This window comes from Lasioglossum baleicum, chromosome 1 (assembly GCF_051020765.1).
Source record: "Lasioglossum baleicum chromosome 1, iyLasBale1, whole genome shotgun sequence".
In the NCBI taxonomy this organism is placed as follows: domain Eukaryota; kingdom Metazoa; phylum Arthropoda; class Insecta; order Hymenoptera; family Halictidae; genus Lasioglossum; species Lasioglossum baleicum.
This window is the reverse complement of record NC_134929.1, coordinates 14149527-14170915: the sequence shown is the minus strand read 5'-3', so window position 1 is coordinate 14170915 and position 21389 is coordinate 14149527. Positions and strand designations below refer to the sequence as shown.

General features: G+C 38.6%; 1 protein-coding gene across 9 annotated transcripts in view; it reads left to right on the top strand.

Annotated features, from left to right (window-relative positions):
- Positions 1 to 21099, top strand: part of LOC143208911 (potassium channel subfamily K member 6) — a 482405-nt gene extending 461306 nt beyond the window's left edge. For all 9 annotated transcript variants that reach the window (XM_076423865.1, XM_076423921.1, XM_076423913.1 and 6 more), the window contains 3 exons: positions 17458 to 17663; positions 19635 to 19920; positions 20676 to 21099. In XM_076423865.1, the coding sequence (XP_076279980.1) occupies positions 17458 to 17663; positions 19635 to 19920; positions 20676 to 20956 (773 nt within the window). In that variant the 3' untranslated portion in view covers positions 20957 to 21099. The remainder of the gene's footprint in view (positions 1 to 17457; positions 17664 to 19634; positions 19921 to 20675) is intronic.
- The last annotated feature ends 290 nt before the right edge of the window (positions 21100 to 21389 follow it).

Below are 21389 nucleotides of genomic sequence, written 5' to 3'. Positions count from 1 at the left end.
AATAGATTGAAACGAAAAAAAAATTATAGAGATATCAATATTTTACTAAAAATTCGTGTTAATCTCGACAGGTAATTTTGTATTTGTTTTCAGCTATTGAGAAGACTGATTTGTTATTTCTTAAAAGAAATTCACGAAAGAATTCACGTTTACTATAATACGAAACCTGTGAAAACCGCTTTGATATATTTAATTTAAAACGATGAAAAAGACCTTACGTTTCCATTCTCAATTTGAAGAAAAGAAAATATTCAAACGCGGCGAAGTCAAGCGAACACGGTGGGTAACCAGTTTGTACACCTTTTGAGATCAGAAGGTACACTGATGATTCCTGAAGTCAAAGCTTTTTGATCGCCGCTCTTTTAGGTCTTTTTCAGAGATCGTCAGAGATGCAACCAGAATTTGCGCACTTCTGGGCACACACGGTTTTTATTTAGAACGGAACCACCTTGAATAATCCACAACAAAAATAGACGATCTTTTACAAAAAATTTGCTACTACAGTCTCCATTACAAACCTTTAAGGATAAATCATGAACTAAATCATTGGAAAAGTTTTGTACTGTTAACAACCCCTTGCCGTATTTTAACGAGTCACACTCGTCATGAAAAGTTTAAATAAAGTCCAACAAATATAAATGTTACGCGTTTCTTTTTAAATTAAATAAAATTTGATTCCCTTGTAATCAATATTTAAGCATTAAAATAAAACCATACAAAAAATATAAATTTTCTTTTCTCTTCGACAACAGTTTTGTGGCTAAAGACGTTCAAATCACTGTAACTGTGAGGAAAATGATACGGCAAGGGATTAATAAAGGGATCAATAAAGGGATTAAGTTAATAGTGTAAGCTTTAATATAGTTACTGCCTTTTAGTAGTGATAAATACAGTTTTGTATGCATGTAGACCTAAACTTACTTAAATTAAAATAACTACTAAAAACTAATCATTTTTAACATAGGTAAATCGTATTTATAATGAATAAAAAGCGGCATCGACTGATGCAAAAAAAAATATATGGTTCTATTCAAAAAATAAAAATTGACCTTCATAAGTCCTTGACGTGTCCACCTATCAACAAACTGATAATACAAGAATGATCATCTCTTGAAACCATTTAATCTCCATCCAAACATGGATCCAATCATCCAATAATAATGACGTCAATCAAGGTGTTCCACCTTGTACATACGGTTTTCCTAAACAGTTTTTTGATCGCGTTATGACAGGGTCTACCGTGTTGGAGCATGGCTCGAAAATCGGAATAAAATATCAGGTGATTGTATAAGTCCATGCCCGATTTTCATACATGTTGCAAACTGTACTACGCGGTGAAGTGTAAAAAAATATATAGTCACCATTCTCTCTCTCTCTTTTCTACAATCAGAAAAGTGAACTATATAATTGATTAATAAAGCTGTATTCTTTTCAAATCGGGCGCGAACTTATGCAATCATCTGATAGAATCAGGCCTATGTATTTACCTAACTTCTTGATTTAACGAGACGTATGGACGAGAGAGAGAGAGAGAGAGAGAGAGAGAGAGGAGAGAGAAGGAGAAAATATTGAGCTGCAAGCGACAATTCCTGTTCACTGTTTCATTCTGCCTGAGCTGAAATGAAGGTCGTACGGATGAGAAAGATTTGGCGAGGTAGGTCGGCAGAACCTGCTGGAGAGTGGTTCACACCCCCGGAAGACGACGGTGGTGAGAGAATATCGTCTCGGATAGGTGAAAGATGAAAGGGGTGCGAGCGGGAGGTATTAAGCAGAGACTTATTCCTCCAGTAATTACGACTAATAGCCACCCCCTAGCGCCGGAGGAGCGAAACGAAATAGAGCCACCGCTATCTTAGCGCTGCCTGAGAGAGCCCGAGAGAATTCAGCGTCGGTAAACATCCAGACCATAAATTTTTCCAGGATTCCGAGGAATTTTCGTGCACTCCTCGAGCTCCTTGTAGATGTTCGGTGACGCTTCTTATTACCCGGAGAGAAAATGTCTTCGAGCGATCGTAGTGTTAGTACTCATCGTCAAAAGTGAAAAGATAAAATTCATGAATGTCGGCTGCACTGCGTTGCGATGTGACTGACTGAAGTACCGAAATTGGAACAAATTCGCGATGAAGAAAATGTGGATCGATGTTGCCATTGATACCATGTGTGCGAGCGCTCTGATGAGTTTGTCTTCGACGGTTTCTGCTTTTAAACTCCGTTCCATCGGATGCGAAATCTTTTTTCAGAAAAATTAAGCAGCTCTTTCATTATCGGCAATATTTAGTTCTTTCACAAAAATAGTGAAATTGGAAAATCTAAATATGAATTTAAAATATATATAAAATATAAAAATGAAGAATTTGGTATATACAAGATAGTCCACCTAAATGTAGCCACCTAATGAAATGTAAATGGTGTCACAAGGCGAATGCTTCGCAAAAATGACATTTTTTCTCAAGATCATTATTAGAGGTATATAATATCGTTTTCAAAACCCTATACAATTTATTGTGATTGTCAGTGTAATGATAATAATAATATATATTCTCTTCGATAAATTGAGATTATCGAGGTTTTACTGAATTTTGATGAAGGAGAATATACGTATACGTATACATATACCACGAGAATTGTATGTATGATATCGATTAAATATTTCCAACAATTATATTCGATGTTCTATTGTTAATGTTGTTTCCCAGATTATTGTATCCGGTGAGAAGAAATTCAATGTGCTTGAAATGCGTGATTTGAAACTCTTAATATCAATTTATTGAGATAGTCAGCATGTAAATTGAAAATTTCAGTCATGCTATAGTTATATTCCAGATTCATGCGATCGCTCAAACGTGTCGCATTAATACTAACGATACCATCGATAACTTCTATAGCGGAGGTGACCAATCAATTCGAACCGTTGGCAATTTCCAATCTGTAATTGTTTCTCCCGTACGGAACGCAAGATGTTCGCGTCTCATCGAGATGCAAGCCCGGTGGTCGTGACCGGAACATTGCAACGAGTTGAGGGAATAAAGACGCGATAAGGTCGGCGCATAAATCACGGGGAAAGCCATTCGGTGCTACATACATTGCAGGCTGTCTATAGAGTTGCCGTTATTGTGGCGATTTTCGCACCGGGCCGGCGCACGGCGGCGCCGAGCGTTTTACGAGTGAACGGGTCGAAGCAAATTGCCGACTTTTTACGAAATATGGCCGAGATCGGAGATAGACCGGCGAGGAACAGGTCTGCAACGTTTTGCAAGTTGGTAAAGTGCGGAAGAACATAAACGGTGGAAAAGAGTCCCCGGGAAAATTTATGTAATCCTTGTTTCCGAGACCGGGGGTATCTACAGGCCCCCGAAATACGGATAGGTTAATAATTCTGGGGACACCGTAAGTATGTCGTACAAATTTGGATGGGGACCAAGAAACTTTTCCAAAAGATCCCCCATTATATTCTGTCCTATATTGAAACTTTCGAGAAGAGTAATCGTTTATCAGATTCAAACTTGGACATTGCCCAAGATTAGTTAGCGTGTAGTTTAACAAGGGCGTGTGTATCGAGCGCCATCTTATTAGTAACGATCAATATTTTTATTTGTGAACCACACACAAGAGAAACATTTTTTCGTGACTTTTACATAAAAGCAATTTTGATGAAATTGTATTGATACGTAAAAGCTAAATAATAGTAAAACGATTGTGTTTAATGTGAAAAAAGTGATTCACATTCAATTATAAAAATGTGTGCTACAATTCTGGCATGTATTTCCCCATAGAATATAACGATCAATATTATCTCAAGTCATATTTACTTTCATGATGCATAATATTCTCGAGTGCAGCCAAATTTCTCGTTTTAATGTGAAAACAGATTGCATTCTGTCCGAAAATAGATAATACGTTATTTATTGAGCTTTTGTTTTCGCACAGACGTTATTTCATGGACATTCGAATGTAACGTACATCTCTCCGCAATTAGTCCGCTAAATCAAGCTTTCACTGCAGCTTGCTTTTATTACTTGAGTCCGACCGAATGTTTATAAATCCATTTTAACCTACTCTGCAAAATTACTCGCGCGGACTTAACGTGTCCCTCCATGAATGTTGATTTACAATTATCCATGTGATTTACATAATTATGCGGATAAACAGTTTTAACATGAATCAATGAATAAAAATCGTGCCGAATGTTTATCAAGATACAACCACAATCAGCTTAACAACAGAAGCACCTTTTCGTTTAATAAAATGTTATAGCAAACAGTTATAGTAAATAAACATATAACATATAGGGTGACTTATCACTAGACTGCAGATTTTTATGCAATTAGGGATTTTAAAAATTTTCAATAAATGCTAGGATATAAAATACGACAGAATTTAAAGTATATCCCACGAGAGAGACTCTCTCCAGTCCTCTACGCTTCTCAATATGCTTTCTTCAATATGCAATTATGTTTTCGAGAAATTATCGTTTTGGCCAGAAATGCATTTCATGGGATCTCTATTAAAATATGAGCGATGTCTTGAACGTTGTGCAACGCAAGTAAATAATCCTCACCGGAAGAGGAAATTACGCGTTAACGGGAAAATTTCGTCAATAATCTCCGGTAGTATTGCGGCACAGAAGCTGCGAAACACGGTGACGCATCGAACGACCCCCGGGTGGTTTATCCTTCAACCCCATCATCAACCTTATCTCTTGACGTGTCGCCTTCAACACGCTCAGCTAGAGAATGTGCGTTTCTATGAACTATCTAGCCGGCCTGTGCGCAGCAGAAGCCAACGCGAGAGAGATATATTTTATGGGGCAACATTTCCTTGACGTTGTTGGCATGTACAAGCAGCTACGGGGAAGTATCTCATACATCAGGAGTACACACCGTCTCTCCATGAACCCCCAAACAATCTCCATATTCCATCCACATCCCCCTCTATTTCATTTTATTTCTCGATCTCTATACTCTTTTTGGTGCTCCTACCGCTCCTTGTTTTCTTCCCTATCGTTTCCCCCTTATCTCGATACACTTTTTTGGTCTATATAATTTTCTGCATCAACTTCAAACAGCTTCACATGCTTTCAATGACACGTCGCACTCGAATACTTCAGCGGCGTCACGTTTATGCGACTTTTTTCGCCCAACGGTTATCGACTTGTGTCACGCAAACCGGACTTCATTGTTCTCCTTCTGCCTACTAAATTGAAACACACGTTTTTAGCATCCTTTCTTTCGTGCTGGGCTACAATCGCCGCTGGTTCCGAGATAATTTACTTTCGGAGTAGTTAACAATAAAAGATGATATATGGTGGGGGGTCGAATCATTAGATCCAGTTGTATAAGTTGACGATTTTACGTTAGAACGATCAACTTTTGACCCGTAACTGGTATACTGGAGTCTCTCAAAAACAAAATGTGTTAACAAAAATTCAAGATTTCAAGGACATCGATTTCATTCGAAGAGGGACTATATTTTTATTGTTGTCATAGAAAACCAACGCGAAATAAATATATGTACTTGAGAAATAAATACAAAAGAAAAACCGATAAAGAATTGCATTTTAGTAGCGTTCGTTTATCATCGTACTGGCAAGTGTAACATCAGAACAGATCACCAGTTTAGGGCATCGTCGTCACAAATTGTGCAATATCTCCTGACCCTTAACTCTGCTTTGCTACCTAGGCTATGCAGAACGTTACGTAAAGGTCCCTTGTGCAAGGATCTTCGTCCATAAATCAGTATCACGTTTCACTGTGTGTAAACCTACGGTATGTCAATTGCCACCGATCATGAGTGAAGTATGGTTAATCTGTTTACTTCCCCAAACAAAGCTCCGATGCTCCTACTCAAATTTTTGAAGAAGATTTTGAGGCCAAGTACAATAATGACCGGTTTTAGATTCTACAATTATTGAAATTATTTTATTTGTAGAAAATAATGGAATAAATTTCCTCGTCCAAGCATCTATCATCTTAAAAATTACCTATAAACCTGGATAAAATGATTTCAAGATAAATTATTCTTGCAAGAACACTCTTCTGAAACGAAAACTATAAAAACTATAAAATAAACTATCCCATGAACGTGAACGACGTAAAGATATATTCTTCTGCTTCACATTTTCCCTCGTTATCGAGTTCAATACGTGCATGTGCACCTTCTGCAGTCCCTTTCTAAAGCCAGTCTGGCTATCCGGTATCATTTCATTTCCTTCTTTAGCCTATTTGCAAATACTGACATGTACGTGTATTTTGTACCCTGTCAGATTAAAGTCGCTTCTCTATAATCCCTCCCGTATTCTTTGCATCCCCTCTTTCATTATTCGAATCCCTCCTCATCATCACCTCATCTCTTATATCTTTTCACATAATTTGTATAGTATATTTTCCTTACCGTAGCTCACGATTCGTTTCGTATTTCATTGTAGCTCCGGTGCATTACACTCGCACAGCCGTCGGCGGGTCTTTCTAAACCCCAGACATCACAGTCTCAAGGGAAACAACAAATGTAGAAATTGTTGCGGGGAATCATAAAAAACCCGATATTTTATAAATGTTTTTAATGTAAACTTTTTACAAAATAGTGTACTCAACAAAATAAGTAACCATTTTTATGTAAATATTTAAAAAGGTCTGGGGCTAAAAAGACTCGCCGACCGCGCGAGTGTTAATACTTTCTTCCTCTAATAATTTATTAAAATAATTCCCCATTTTCCGTTTTTACCTCTTCAGGTTCCTCTCCATTTTACATTTTCTCTCATTATTAATTATTCTCCAAAGTTATGTGCATTTACGTTTGCCTCCTTCGATATCTCCTCTAATTATTCTTCTCTACTCCTCTCATACATAGCTGCCGGTGCATTTTCGTATTTATCTTCTCTTCCTTTTCTTCTCCTCAATTTCCTTAATTCCCTCGTCAGCTCTTGCCTCTTGTCCAATACAGTTCCTCCGTTGCTTCTGCTTCTCTCTCTCTCTCCCTCTCCCTCTCTTCTCCTTCAATCATCCCCTCCATTTCTTTCCTGCCTCCTCCTGCAAATCTATAATATCTTCCCCCTTCCTCTCTTCGCCTCTCCCATTTAACCTCTCATCCTCACACATTAGATGCACCTCTGCTGGTTAATGGTCGAATTCCACTCCCTCCCCGTCTGCCATTTTTCTACTTCCCCTTATGGATGCCTATCTCCAGCCACATAATCTATTACCGATTTCTCTCCTGCCCCTGTGAGAGCCCACTTTCTCACGTCTTCCTCATCTCTTTCCTTTTTCTCACGTCAACATCCTTCCTCTGTATATTACCAATGACAATTCTTCTCTTCCCTTATTTATTAACCCCTTGCCATATTATATCAAATCGGACCCACGATCAACATTTCCAATTTCTCACTTCTTTCAACCCTCGAACGACAGACTATTTTGATAACTATAATCGAGGATGTTCAAGACCATTCATTGTTACGTTTATAAATTTTTTAAAATACATTTTTGAAGGTACCTCTCGTCGACACGTTAATCTTTGTGTCGTTCCTAACGCAGCAGCTGTTCATTCAATTAATTCTCCAGAAACTGAGTAATCAAATGACAAAACATCGAATTCTGTTTTACATTTTCTTTGGGTATAAGTGTTCTTCAAGATGTGTATGAAAGGATTTAATTGTAGACGTTTAAAGACTGCAACTTACGAAATTATTGAGGTTTTCAAGGCTGTTCTTCCACCGAAGGTTAGTAATTTCTTTCAGAAAAACTATTGAACTTTTTGCATCAGGATTTTGCACACGTATTTACGGATATTTGGAGTACACGCATTATTTTCGGTGGATGTTCTATGGAAGCTTCGGATATAAAATTTGGTGCCGGCTTGAGCAGAGGGTGTTATCTTAAGAGCTCTCTAGCAAAGAAGGTGACGTGACGTCGTTAGATTCAAAGCAAGTTGAAGTTTTATGGGTCTTCGAATACGAGTGCAACTCGTAAAAGCTTGAAAACCTAACGCCTAAATCGAACGGAAGATCTTTATACTTGAAGGCTTAAGCTACTCTTTAGTCTGCCGTCACGACTTTGCTCCTCTTCTCCTGGTTTTATAAGAGAATCCTGCCAGCTAAATTATTCTTAACGAGAAACGTGAAAGGAAAAATAGGATGAGACGTTAACGTACAATCAATGACAATTTTAGGGCAAAGCCTAGTTCACTGGGTAACTTCAATTTCGACGAATATGATCTGTAAAGAGGCTTGGCCAAACGTTGCAGAGACTTACTTCAGAAATCAATCCGAAATGTTTGATTCTCGAACAATTGCTCACATTTAAACTGTGATCATTCAGCAAAAAATGATCGCATGACAATAAATTTGGACTCATTTTAAAGCTAGAAGCCTCTAGTGTCAGAATTGATCGTTCATTTTATTCTAACAAAAAGGAGGTTAACCAATCGTAACACGCCGATTTTAGTGGAATTCTTGTATGACATAGAACTCAAAAAAATATTTTACACCTATATTTTTTACCTGCCGACATTCATGTCAAGGGGGTGAAAATTGCCTGTTGGGGATGAAAACTCGATTTTATTGAATATCTCCGAAATTATCGGACCCAGACAAAAATTTCAAAATCCAATTTCTGCGTCTTTAAATGACGGATTTTGCAGCGGAAATTGATCTCCAAAAAAATAATTTGTTTAAAAAGCATGTTAAAAATTAACTTTGTTGCAAAATTTTTTCATGAAAATTTGTATACACAGTCTCTACATATTTCGGTAAAAAAAATAACATGGTCATACTAATCTCGAAATCTTTTATGTGCCGGTATTGCGCATACCTTTTATGCCTTATTCTTTACGATCCACGCAGCCGATTCAATGCGCACTATTGAATGTCGGTTTTACTCTCAGTCACGATAAAAAAAGTCACGTTATCTTGCGCAGTTCTAAAATTTCTGACTGTTTCATTCGAGAAGAGAAAGATCTGAATTAACAAACACTAATGCATTGTTCACGTAAAACGAAATATTATCCCCTGCTCCATACGTAAATTGAATAATCTTTTCACTGGTCGTCTTTTCAATTACGAACGCTTGCGATGAAGCAAAGGCAGCCAGACACTCTCCGCCTTGTCGTCCCTTTCGCCTGCCCAATCATAAGTTGCAATGCAAGACGGAAAAAGTCAACACGGTGGTGATTGCGTTCATGCCGGACAATATTGACGGACACGCACACTCCGAATCGGACAATTTCGCCGCATCCAAGCCCCACCTTGCATTGCGGGCGATGACTGCACAAGCAAAAGGAACAAGATGAATCGTGTGTGGCAACCTGCAATCATCCTTCTCAAATGAAAATAACGTAACAACGTTCTTAAATTTGTTCACTCATTTTTCTTCGTAAATGCGTAAAATCCGCAGTCTGGTAACGGCAAATTCGATTGGCGAATTAACTTGTCATGCCCGGTTAGAAGGCGAATGTACAAAACATCGCAGCGGAATATTGAAATTTTATATGAAAAATTGTCTGTCCGAAAACATTTGCCCGGTACTATATTCCTGTAAACGATAAACCGTTTATAAAAACAGTTTTCAAAAGAAATTAAATCAACCCGGAACCCATTAGGTTAATCCCGGACAAAAAGCTTCGACCAAGTTGGAGAAGGGGAGGGGCTGTTTGTTATCGCGCAGCAGTTCTCTTCCGTTCCTCTTTGTTCATCAAAACGAAGAATCGATATAAATCACCTGTTCGCAAACAGCTTCCATCCGAGCTAGAAATCAAAGCGCATTCAACGGCGTGCCAGGCGCAACTCAGCGCAGCGCAGCGGCCAGCTAAATAATATCCAACGTGGAGCCAGCCGGTAGCTAGACGATACAGCCGTTGTCCCAGATCGTAATATCGCTTTAATTATGTGCACCGTATTTGCGCCAGGTCGCGTTATTAATTTCAGGTCCTCGCGTAGAGAGACTTACCATTACGAGCTCGGAGGTTACGTTGGGGATCTCGACAGGCCTGTGCCATGAAACGACGCCGACGAGCCGGGCAACGAAGAGGGTGGCACGGGATAGGGGTTGTTCGCTCCTCTCTCAGGGTACTAGTCGACAGCGTGTGCTGCTGCCCGCATTGCATTCGCCTAACGCGACATACGGCTCATCTTCGAGATGTTATTGCGCAACGAAAGCGCCCCTCGTCCTGCCGTATGCAAATTATTTCTAGCGGTAAACTAAACAGCTCAAACTGGGACGTAGATGCTACCCGCAAGATAAGTCGACCCCCACGACGACGCAAGTCGAGAACCGCGTCCCTAAATCATCGTGTACCACTGTTACCTCCTGATACTTAACATTAGGTTCCTGCAAAAATAATTGCGGTTTTCATCCGTGAATTTTAAAGCTACAATTGTGTTGCTATTTACAGAAGATCACAAAATTAGGACACAATATCATTTCGTATTCTAGATTATTTATAATAAAGTTAAACGACGCTCATTTACTAATTATTAGCACAGAGGAATTGAGAATGCTCACGTCCGAGGTCTTCTTTTCACTTTTGTCAGTATGTGTACAGGGTGTTCCAAAATCCCTTCAACAGCCGGAAATGGGAGGACGTCATTTTCCTTAGCAAAAATGTTGCTTCAAATGATTTCAGAAACCTCCCATTTCCGGCTGTTGAAGGAATTTTGGGACACCCTGTAGACAGAAACGGAACATACCCAGGTTTAGTATGGAATGGAACCTATAGCCATATTTATCATGTTAAAAGTGAGAGGGAGAGAGAGAGAATAAGTGTGTCAACAAAGTTGACAATCATGACGTTGGTGGTTCCAGTGCGTTAATGTGGAAAAGAAGCACCGTCTCAACTTATACGGTGTGCCAACCTTTACGGCAGTCCCTTAATAATTTTACGAAAAAATGACGTCGAACGAGACGTAACCCAGGCGTAATGAATCCGTTCCTATGTCTGGAAACCAATATGGCAGCGTTCTAACCTGTGAAACGTGTTTGAAATCGAGCAACTTTATTCGTGTATAACTTTTAAACGAGTGAACTCCACACACTAAAAATTGGATTCCTCACACTAGAATTTAAAGTTTTATCATGTTTTCGTCGAATTATATAATATCACATTCAGAAAAGTTGAAAATTGTTGGTCCCATGAGTGAAAGTTCAGCCCGAATAGAATGAAAATTCTACCTCTCTTTCAATCGCCCACCGATCACACATTAGTTTGCCTAACAACTTTTTAGTTTACACAATATCTCTTATATTTTTCAATTTTATTCATTTGATTTTACATGGACTTTGTCACTTTTTACTTTCATTTGACTCTAAGGAACATTCCAGCTGTAACTTTTATGTTATATTTTCAATAAATCTTTATTGAAAACGAGCTATACTATTAGAACGTTATTAGGGATTAATTTACGATGCATTTCTTGATCACCCTCGAAACGGATGATTGCCATAACCGTCGCACCTCAGGTCCCCGAAGACAGCCTTAAGAGGTATCTTATACTGGAATTTGTGGTCAGCTACACATCATACGTGACCAAATTTCGTTTTTGATACATAATTCATCACTAAAAGTTGGATATTCACGAATCCCACGATAATACGTTCACGTCTAGATGTACTCGGAACATGTGTAACGCAAGAACTTCCCAATTGATATAACTACACCGCCTTTTTGCATTTGACAGGCATGAAAATTTTAAAAACGTTAATTAAATAGAACTTTTAATGAAACAATTTATTAAACCGTTACGAAATCTGCAATGCAAAAAGCACTGTCTTCGCGTATGTAAATGAAATGTACGGAATGGTTTCAAACTGGCTGTATAAAAAGTTAATTGAATTTCAATTGACCTTTTAACAGTTTCAATTTTTTTTTCACAGCTACCGCTGTGGTATCATCTTTGTCTTTTTTTAAGCGGTATACAGGGTGAGGCATTTAACACAGGCCACATGAATAACTCAGTTGCTATTAAAGATAGAAAAAAATGTGTCCTGCGAAATTTGCTTGGTTTCGAGGGAGGCATAATCTCATGTTGCTGGTTTGTTTGTAGGTGGACGCGTAGAGGATGTACGAAGGCCAACACCGAACTACCATCGTAGTTGACCTTCAACCACCTTGAGGGGTAGAAAAATATTTCATTTCACCTGAAACAAACGGAGTTTGACCTCTATATGTTCTCTACGCGTCCATTTACAAAATAAAAAATCTCGAACCGTCGAAACCAAGCAAGTCTCGTCTGACAGACTTTTCTCTACGTTCTAATGATTGTCCTGCAATTCTGCTTATGTTAGATAAATAATCCAATCATGCTTTCGACTGATAGTGTATCTTCGACACGAATACAGTAAAAACTCGACACGCTTTGTAAATGAATTTCGCTGTACTGGCTTTTCGACTTCGAAGTCGATGTCGTGTGAAAAGATTGACTTCTTCGCTGTGACATGAAATATAGAGATCCATTGTCGTCCCCGCTGTTCATCGTGCAGGCGCAAATTGGTTACGGGTCCGACCAATAGTGGCCAGGCTCTATTATTTTTACCGATGTAATTTCTCCTCGTTTTCCAGACAGTTTGGTTGATCGTCTCGCGGAAAATGCAGCCGCGGATTGCGGTTACCGTGAAAATAAATAATCCCCGAAGTCTCTTCCGTTTCTCGTTTCGTTCCGCTTCGCGTGTCTCGTGTCTGTTACCTTTTTTATCGTGATACCGTCATCTCGTTACACTGTTCCGGCTTTTCCGTCCTCGTTTCTCGGTTCTGCTGCTTCTATCGTCCACGCGTCCTTCTACCTGAATGTAATATGGTGTTTTTGAAAATCGTCGGATGACAAATCGCGCGCTAGTTAATTGAGCCGTGGCCGAAAAAGCAGTTCGGAGAACTGGAGGCGATGACCTGGATGGCCGTTCCGAGGAGGCCGGTAATTGCAAGGACCTTCATTTTCTAACAAAGGATAATTAATTCCAACAAAATTTTAATTTCAATTGTTAAGTATCAGTTTGAAAATCGTGTGTGGTGCAGTAATACTCTACTGAGAATCTGCCGCAGTACCATATGGATTAATTTGAACAATTTGAAAGTGCAACTTTTTATGAAGAGGTGTTTTCAGCTGTACTTCACCACCGGAACCCAAAAATTTTTATCTTTCTTTACGTAATCCTGTCGATTTTGGCGAGAAAATGCCGAAAATTCAAGTTTTGATGCTACGAGTTCATTGGTCCAAAAATTATGCGTGTTTAAAGTTCAGCGGTTTCTACCGTTCTTGAGAGGTAAGGCCGCCGCCATGTTAGTATGTACTGAGCGTCGCGTGACATCATAAGCATTTTTACTATAGCACAGTTATTATTACTTATAGTACCTTTTTTTTTTGTTTAGGAGCGCAATACAGTAAAAGCTGCTTCGTTGTCCAAAATCGTGGGCACGATCGTTGCCCAGTCTGCCTGTCAACGCCGAGTCGCTCCGCACGACAGCAACGATTGATGTCGGCTCGGGTATACCGGTGTGAACACCACAACATTGACTCGAGTGAATCGAACTTCTTAATTTTCATTAGGCTTTTATGGGACTTTCACTAACTTATTTCTGGCATTTTTCTGATTAAAATGACACCAAACACGATATAAATTCGACATTATTTAGTGGTTTAATCGACGATGAAAGTTTCGAACGCAACGAAGAACAGCGTATGGGACATTCTTTGAACTGTGCCGGCGACGGCGACACGCTTCGGTCACGCGATCCGTATTTCATTCTGTCCTTCTCTATGTCCGGCTCTCTACTGAAGTCTCGCTCGGCGCGGTCGGCGCGAGATCTAGACGCAGTCATAAATCAAAAATAGTGTCCGGGCACGATCGTTGTTCTCTCAAACCCCCGGCCTTTGGACAACGAACGAGCTTTTACTGTACCCACTAAAAAACCTCACCGCTCGAGGGCCCGCACCCGTTTCCTCCTCTGTTAGCCAAGAATATGTGCAGACAGGGTCCCACTTCTCGTATTTGTCCCGAATGCACTGAGAATTTCTTATCTGTTAGCATAGTTGTAATACCTTTCTTTTTTAGATTAAAAACGTGTGGGAAGATACGTTTACGTACACCCAGAAGGGGAAGTGTGGGACTCGGGGGACACAGATGGTTGGAGTCCACAATACCCACTAAAGAAACCACAAGTCTAGGGCTTAAAGCCCTGTTCTCCCTTTATCTTACTGCCCACCCACAGACGGGGACACATTTTTGTATTACTCCCGTCTGTGTGTTTTTTGCAGGCACTCGCCACTCAAGTTCTTAGCTCAAAGCATAGTTATATTACCTAATACATGTACATATACTACATAAATTGGAAGTTCGGATAATTCTGTTTCCGAATAAAAATAATGAAACGAGAATAATTGATGTTCTTAACGCGAAAAGAGATATACGAGGTCTCCACATTCTTCCAAGTGCAAATTGAAGTGAATTCAGGCGGCTCTACCTTGCCATTATAGCAGATTTTAGAACGGAACTTTAAACTCTTAAGGAAAGTAATGCGAACGAACCATGAACTTTCGTTACCCGCGACGGGACGGTTTCGAGAAGCGGTCAAACTTTCAGAACTATTTACCGTATATTATAGAGACGCAGCAACGTCACGAGCAGTTGTTGCAAACTTTACTCCGTAACATCACGTCGTCCTATGCTTTCGACGATGCTCCGGAAGTTTCGGTATCAATACGCTACGTACAGCCTGGTGTAAAGACCTTTAATTGATTTCTCATCGTATGTCGTTACGACCGACTAAATTCCGCTGGCAGAGTTGAAGTTGTGGGGCTAGAACATTAAAGTGAATTAGAACTCTCATGTTCGTGAACGAACTGCGCGCGCAACCTTATGCGACAGTTAAATTCTTTCGACAGTGATCAACTTCAGAATCGCACGATTCCTCTATTATTTTGAGAAATTATAGAAGTATAATTATAATAGTTATCGGAACTATTAGGTTCTCAGACAAGTTTGTTTCGTCTTCTTTTTTTATGTAAGCAGAACAAATACGATTTTTCTTCTTCAAGGTCATGTGAAGGACAACACATATTTGTATCGTTGAACTCGTCATTTTATAAGCTGAAACAAGGGTACAAAATTACTGACAAAAATGACATATAATACATGGACTACGTAGTCGCCAAAAACTAAAACGTTCATGCGAGTTACACATTGTATAAAAATGGTTCTTGAAACTAGACACAGGGTTAACTACACTTAGATTTCTGCTGTACTCACACTGTGCGTAGCGTACAATGTTCATCTGGAGCATTAATCTCGGTTGTGATTAAGTGCAAACAACTGTTTAAACTGTCATTTGAACAGTGCTATGATAAACCCGAATCAGAGATTTGCCCATGTCGGACGGAAATCTTCATTATCCGGGATCGAGTGAAAGTTCAAGAAGCAGGCGTAACTAGATCATTGTGGATGAGTTCCTTGGTCTAACAATAAGACAGCTTGTCAAACTTGGACATGTTCCCAATGAGTTCTCCGAGTTTCGCTACACAAGATTCAAGTGGAGACGAACTTGCAAAGCTTGAACAAACATCTCACTTTGTGACGGTGACCAATCTCGGCCAAACAAAAATTGTTACATTCGCCATAATTTTATGGAAACACGTTCTCCTAAATCCTGGGTACAGTGAAATCAATCATCTCTTATCAATTCGTATTATTTTTAATTATTAGATATATGAATAATTGTACGTGGAATTGACGATGAACGTTTCGAGTACAAGGAAGGACAGCGTATGGAAAAGAAAGAGACACTGAGAGTCGCGCTGACCACGCGCTGACCTTCTCTAATTTCGGCTCGGCCTTTGAAGCTCAAAAAAATAATATCCCATCAACGATAAATGCAAACGTATCCCACCGAGGCTTTTGCGTTTATAGAATATTTAATATAATAAAATACATAAATAATTATAAATAAAATATTAAAATATATTTAAATAAAATAATAAAATACAGCAACAGGGAGGGACATTATAAGACTTCCCCTAAGAAGCATTCGTGAATCGAACGATCGACGGACTTCTGGTAGCCTGCATTTTTGCTATACACATTGTTGCTCTTCGACTAATAAAACTCGAGCTGACAATCTGCCGTAGGTCCTAACAAATGGTAACAGATAACGGATACGAAAAGGGTCACACCGTTGTGAACGATAAGGCGAAACGACAGTGACGAATAGGCTTCCGTGCAGTTCCGCGAGGTTTTCGCGAGTGCAATTCCATCGGCAATGGACTCGAAGCCGCTATCATGCACGGTCCAGAGCAATTCCAATAGGCGATCCATTATCTTAAGCGGCGTCAGCCCAATCGATTCGCCACTCTGCTTTTTCTGATTCTGTCCCTCCTACCTAGGAAGTGCCTCCTTCCTTCGCCTCTTCATTTTCGCGAAATGTTAAATGTCGTTTTCCTTTTCTAGATCGACTTACGATGCGCCGCACTAGCGGGTCTTTCTCTACAAAATGGGTGGCATTAATTAAAAAGTGTTCATGCTATGAAATAAGTTAAAACTAGGTCAGTTCGTAAACTAACACTTGATTCAAATAGACTGGAAAGAACACAGACTTATATCTTATCTCATTTGTTAAATAAATAATAATTAAGTTCAAGTCTCTTGAAGTAATGTTTAGTCTTTGTAGCAGTAGCTACTTTAACTCGAAAATTAAACATATCTTCGTACCCAGAATCGGTTTTTCTATGAAAATGTAAAGATTGTGTTTGCTGCACTGTCCTTGACAAGTCAACAATGGTGGAAAGAGAACGAAAGAGTAAAACCATGGAGAACGATAAAGGGACAATCTTTGTCATTATTAAACACATGACCAAACACAGTAGAATAAAAGTACTTAAAAATTCTCTTTTATAAGTTCAAATGTATAAACGTGCATGCAATTTTCAATCTTTCTAGTTCATATTATACTTTAGCAAGTTTGTAATATTTTCGAGAAAGAACGTGTCTTCAATCTCCCATCCACTACATCGTGCAACACATCTGAAAAAAATTCGGAAAATATGATTGATGGGTAATGAAAGCATGAGCTTCGAGCTTAAAAATTATTCCGGGTTTATTGTTATACGATTCTTTTTTACGAGAATATAATAATTTAAATATCGACAACTTATCAAGAATTGGAAATTTAAATTTGGAGCCACACTGTACTTAAAGCTGAAAAAACACTTCAAAAACTTAGACCTGAGGTATCTCTTTTAAAAAGTTCAACGCCTGAGAGGCTGCCAGATAATTGACATTTTAAGGGTTAAAGACGCGAAAGGCGTTTCGACTCCTGATAAACTGGAGAAGTTAATTCAAAACTTAGAAAGTTTTACTTCGGAAGCTTCTCAAGCTCCACACTTTAATAAAAACACACTTTCTATTCAGTGTGTACTTACTTGGCGAACCTAACGTAACTTTGGCAGCATTTACCCTATCTAAATACCTAATGATCTTTTTCCAGGTTGCGGTAGCATAACGCCGAAATCCACTTGGGGTAAAATCGCGACCATGGGTTACGCCAGTCTTGGGATCCCGTTGACTGTGGTTTACCTATCGAGTGCCGGAGGTCTGTTATCCAGGTGTGCCAGAGGTGTCTTTACACGTGCTCTTTGCTGCTGCCTTTGTTCGAATTGCGGCTATTGTTGCTACGATGAAAGAAGAATGGAGGTAAGCGAAGAATCATTAATTAATAGAATATATCACGTAAAATATCGTAGCAATTGACAAATGAGACACACCTAAACTGTTGTTGTCCCAAAAATGTTGTTCTTTCTTGAAAGAGGCAATTCCTGAGGTCATTTCAAGTAACTTTTTCATTTGCGAAAATGTTCTCCACGGCTTTGTTCAGGAGTTATTATCGGAAAACCACTGACCAATCAGAGCGCGGCTACAACTGAGCGTGGCGCTGGCATTGGCAGAACGCAACTTCGTCCGCAGAAGCCACACTCTGGTTGATCCGTGTTTTGCGTTAGCACCTCCGAAAACATTTCTGAAAAAGAAAAAATTACTTCAAATTTCCACAGGAATCGCCTCATTCAAGGAAGTGCAACATTTCTGGAACACCCCGTATAGTACAATTATTTATTAGATTGTCCCGAATGTTGATTCGTTTTCGAATAATGTATTCAATGCAGATTCACGGTATGTGTATACAGGGTGGCCCACTTAAATCTAGCCATCGAAAAATCTGCTTTATTTGTGATGACTAGACTGCGGATCTTTATGCAAAATAAAAATTGTCTCTGTCTATTTCAAGAAATAGAAACTCAATTGAATGTTATTTCTTCCCGTAAAGATTTTAATAGAGGAGAAATCACATGTTTAATTTTTAAATTTTTTCCACAATTTTGAATTTTATCTTCTCAATTTTGCTATAAATGCATAAAATCCGCAGTCTAGTGATTACATAACAAATATTTTTAATGCGATGCACATAGTATCATAAGGCGAATGCTTTGCAAATTTTATCGACATTTTTTTCTTGTAAATGAATATCATTTTGCCTTTCATATTCTAGTCGACATTAAAACGCATTCAGAGATATTAGTAACATGACCTCGAAGTGATCTCTAACATCTAAAATTAAAACGACCTTGAGAAAAAATAACAATTTCATAGCATTCACCTTGCACAGTATCATTGAATTAAAAATATTTGTTATGTCGTCACAAATAAAGGAGATATTTTTAGGTGTCTACATTTACGTGGACCATCCTGTGTAGGTGCTAACACATGAAAAGATATACATGTTCAATCCTCATGAGACCGAAGAGAGTTACATTTCTCTTGCATGGTAAAATATGAATATCTTTAATATTATACAGACTGAATGTAAGCTATGGAACAGCAGGAAAGTGGAGTTATATTTCTCAGAGGAACAATAAGTGATAAATAGAGCAAACAAGAGAATACATATTTTTAAATACATACTAGTATACTAGTATACAGCACTTATATTATATTATATATTATAACATTCGTCACGATAAAACAATTATTAGTAATAATAATTACGAGCGAATATTTTTCATTATTTCATCGAATCTAATTTTGTACCTTTTACACAGTTTTTAAGTTTTTTACATAATCATTTTCTGCAACTTTTTCGTTAAGAAATTACGTACATCTAATTGTAAGTGAATAGAATGAATTGATTTTGCAAAAATACATTTATGTATTACAATTTTTCTAGAAATTCTACTAAAAAGTATATATATATATATAGAATTAGTAATTCTAAGTGTAAAAGTATTAGTCTGCAGATGTTTATGCAAAGTAAGAATTTTCTAACGACTTTGCTAATTCTGTAAATTATGAAAAAACAAACATATTCATTTGTATATTAACATTTTCTTTGTATAACGAGTTTTTCATTTATTATTAATAATAACAGAATAAAATTTCACAAAAATATCACGAAACAATTCTCAAGTATAACTCCACCTTTAGCGTCTCTAGATGTGTGTAATCCTCGAACAATTGCATTTTATGGCGAAGCCGCGTATACGAAGTGTATCGTTCCATATCGATCATGATAAGATAAATTTTGAAAGAAAGATAGCGAAACAGGACGAGAAAGTGAAGACACTTTCTTGGTAGATCGATCTTAAAATTGCTTTTAAATTGACATGGGCCCAGGAGAAGGAGAGACGAATGAGGAAGAAAAGGCAGCAGGAGGAACTGGCTCAGCAGCAACAGCAATTGCAGTTACAGGAGCCCTTTTATGTCCGCGCAAATGCGTCAACGTTCACGAGCACAGTGGAAATTAAGGCCAGCCCAAAGGACGAAGTGTCGAGTCTTGGCTCCGGTGACAGGCCAAACGTTACTATACTCGCACCAATCAGCATTTGTCTGGGTGCAATACTCTGCTACATTGTGGCAGGCGCTTTTACTCTGCACAAGTTGGACGACTGGTCCTTTGTGGGTACGTTGCAAAAGAGATTCCAGATTTTTCCCGGATGAGACGCATTCCCTCGAAAGTGTAAAACGTATCACGCGTGACCGCGGGGTATATAGTCAACGATATGATTCAGAAAATGTCAAAAATGATTTCACATGCTTTACCTACCACGGAAGCGAGTTTCTAATTTTTATAAAGATTAGTACCTATAAAAATACAATAAACACTGCATATTATATACACTGTATAGTAAAATTGTTAAATGATTCTAAAGAATGTTAAATAGTTAGGTAGGATTAACTACCGGATGAGTCAAAATGATTTGCTCCTGATTTCTTCTATTAGAAATATTAAAATTATAAATATGTTTTTCTGAGAAATTTTTTTAGTCAACTTCTCCATTGAAGTAAATATTTGAACAAAATTGGTACAAAATCTAAAGAAATGCAATTTTGTCATTATTATAAGGCAATGTATGCCAATTGTGTTTAGTTCTCGGTAGTTCTAGTGTTAAATATGTTATTTCTCAGAAAATTAATTTTATAACACACTATAAATGTTGCGAACTTAAAGCATTGCTAGTATAAAGCGAAACAAGTAACATATACGTGTAAAGATTATTATATTATTATTATACATATTATAGCAGTACAATATTTTTGTGCATCAAATCTGAAAACGGAAGCACTTGAATTGATCCACATGCTCATTTAAGATTACGCTAGCGGTAAAAGGGTTATATTGAGCATTTAAACAGCCTGCTTCCTATTTGTCCGCAGATGCAAGCTACTTCTGCTTCATGAGCATGAGCACGATTGGGTTCGGCGATATGGTTCCCGGTTCCTACCCCCGTCAAAACCTTTACGAGTCGAGGAACGTAACCATTTGGTTTTGCTCCTGCTACATAATGTCTGGGATCGCAATCACCGCGATGTGCTTCAACATCCTCCATGATGAGATCGTCCATAGGCTCAGCCATCAGGTGGAGAAGCCAGAGCCGATTAAAGCCAGTCCGAGCGTGGACGAGCTGTCGACGGATCCTTTCGCGTTGACCTCGTGACAATTTCCGTCTGGCAACCTGTGCCACAGGAACGGCACTGACGAGAACGACATATGCGGAACAGAACCACCTACCAGTCTGTTCGCCCACGAGAACGAAATCAATATCTTAAAGGACTCTTTCAATCAGGTAGACGTCACTAGAGACTGCAAGCCGATCCTAAAGCTCGAGGATCACGTGCCGTCGATTCCTAGTGTTTACATGTTGCCGAAAGTTGACGAAGAGGCCGAGGAGAACACCGAGATGTAAAACTTTACACTTCTTGTAGTTCGAACAAGTATGCTTGATCTAGGTAACAATGTGAAAAGTAACCCGGTGGATATACATGTAACGCAAGATACAGATGTATGTTAAAAATAGAGGAATACTCGTTCTATTGTAACTCGCGCGCTCAAGCGTGCTTCAACGTAATAGTGAAACGTCGTTCGATTAA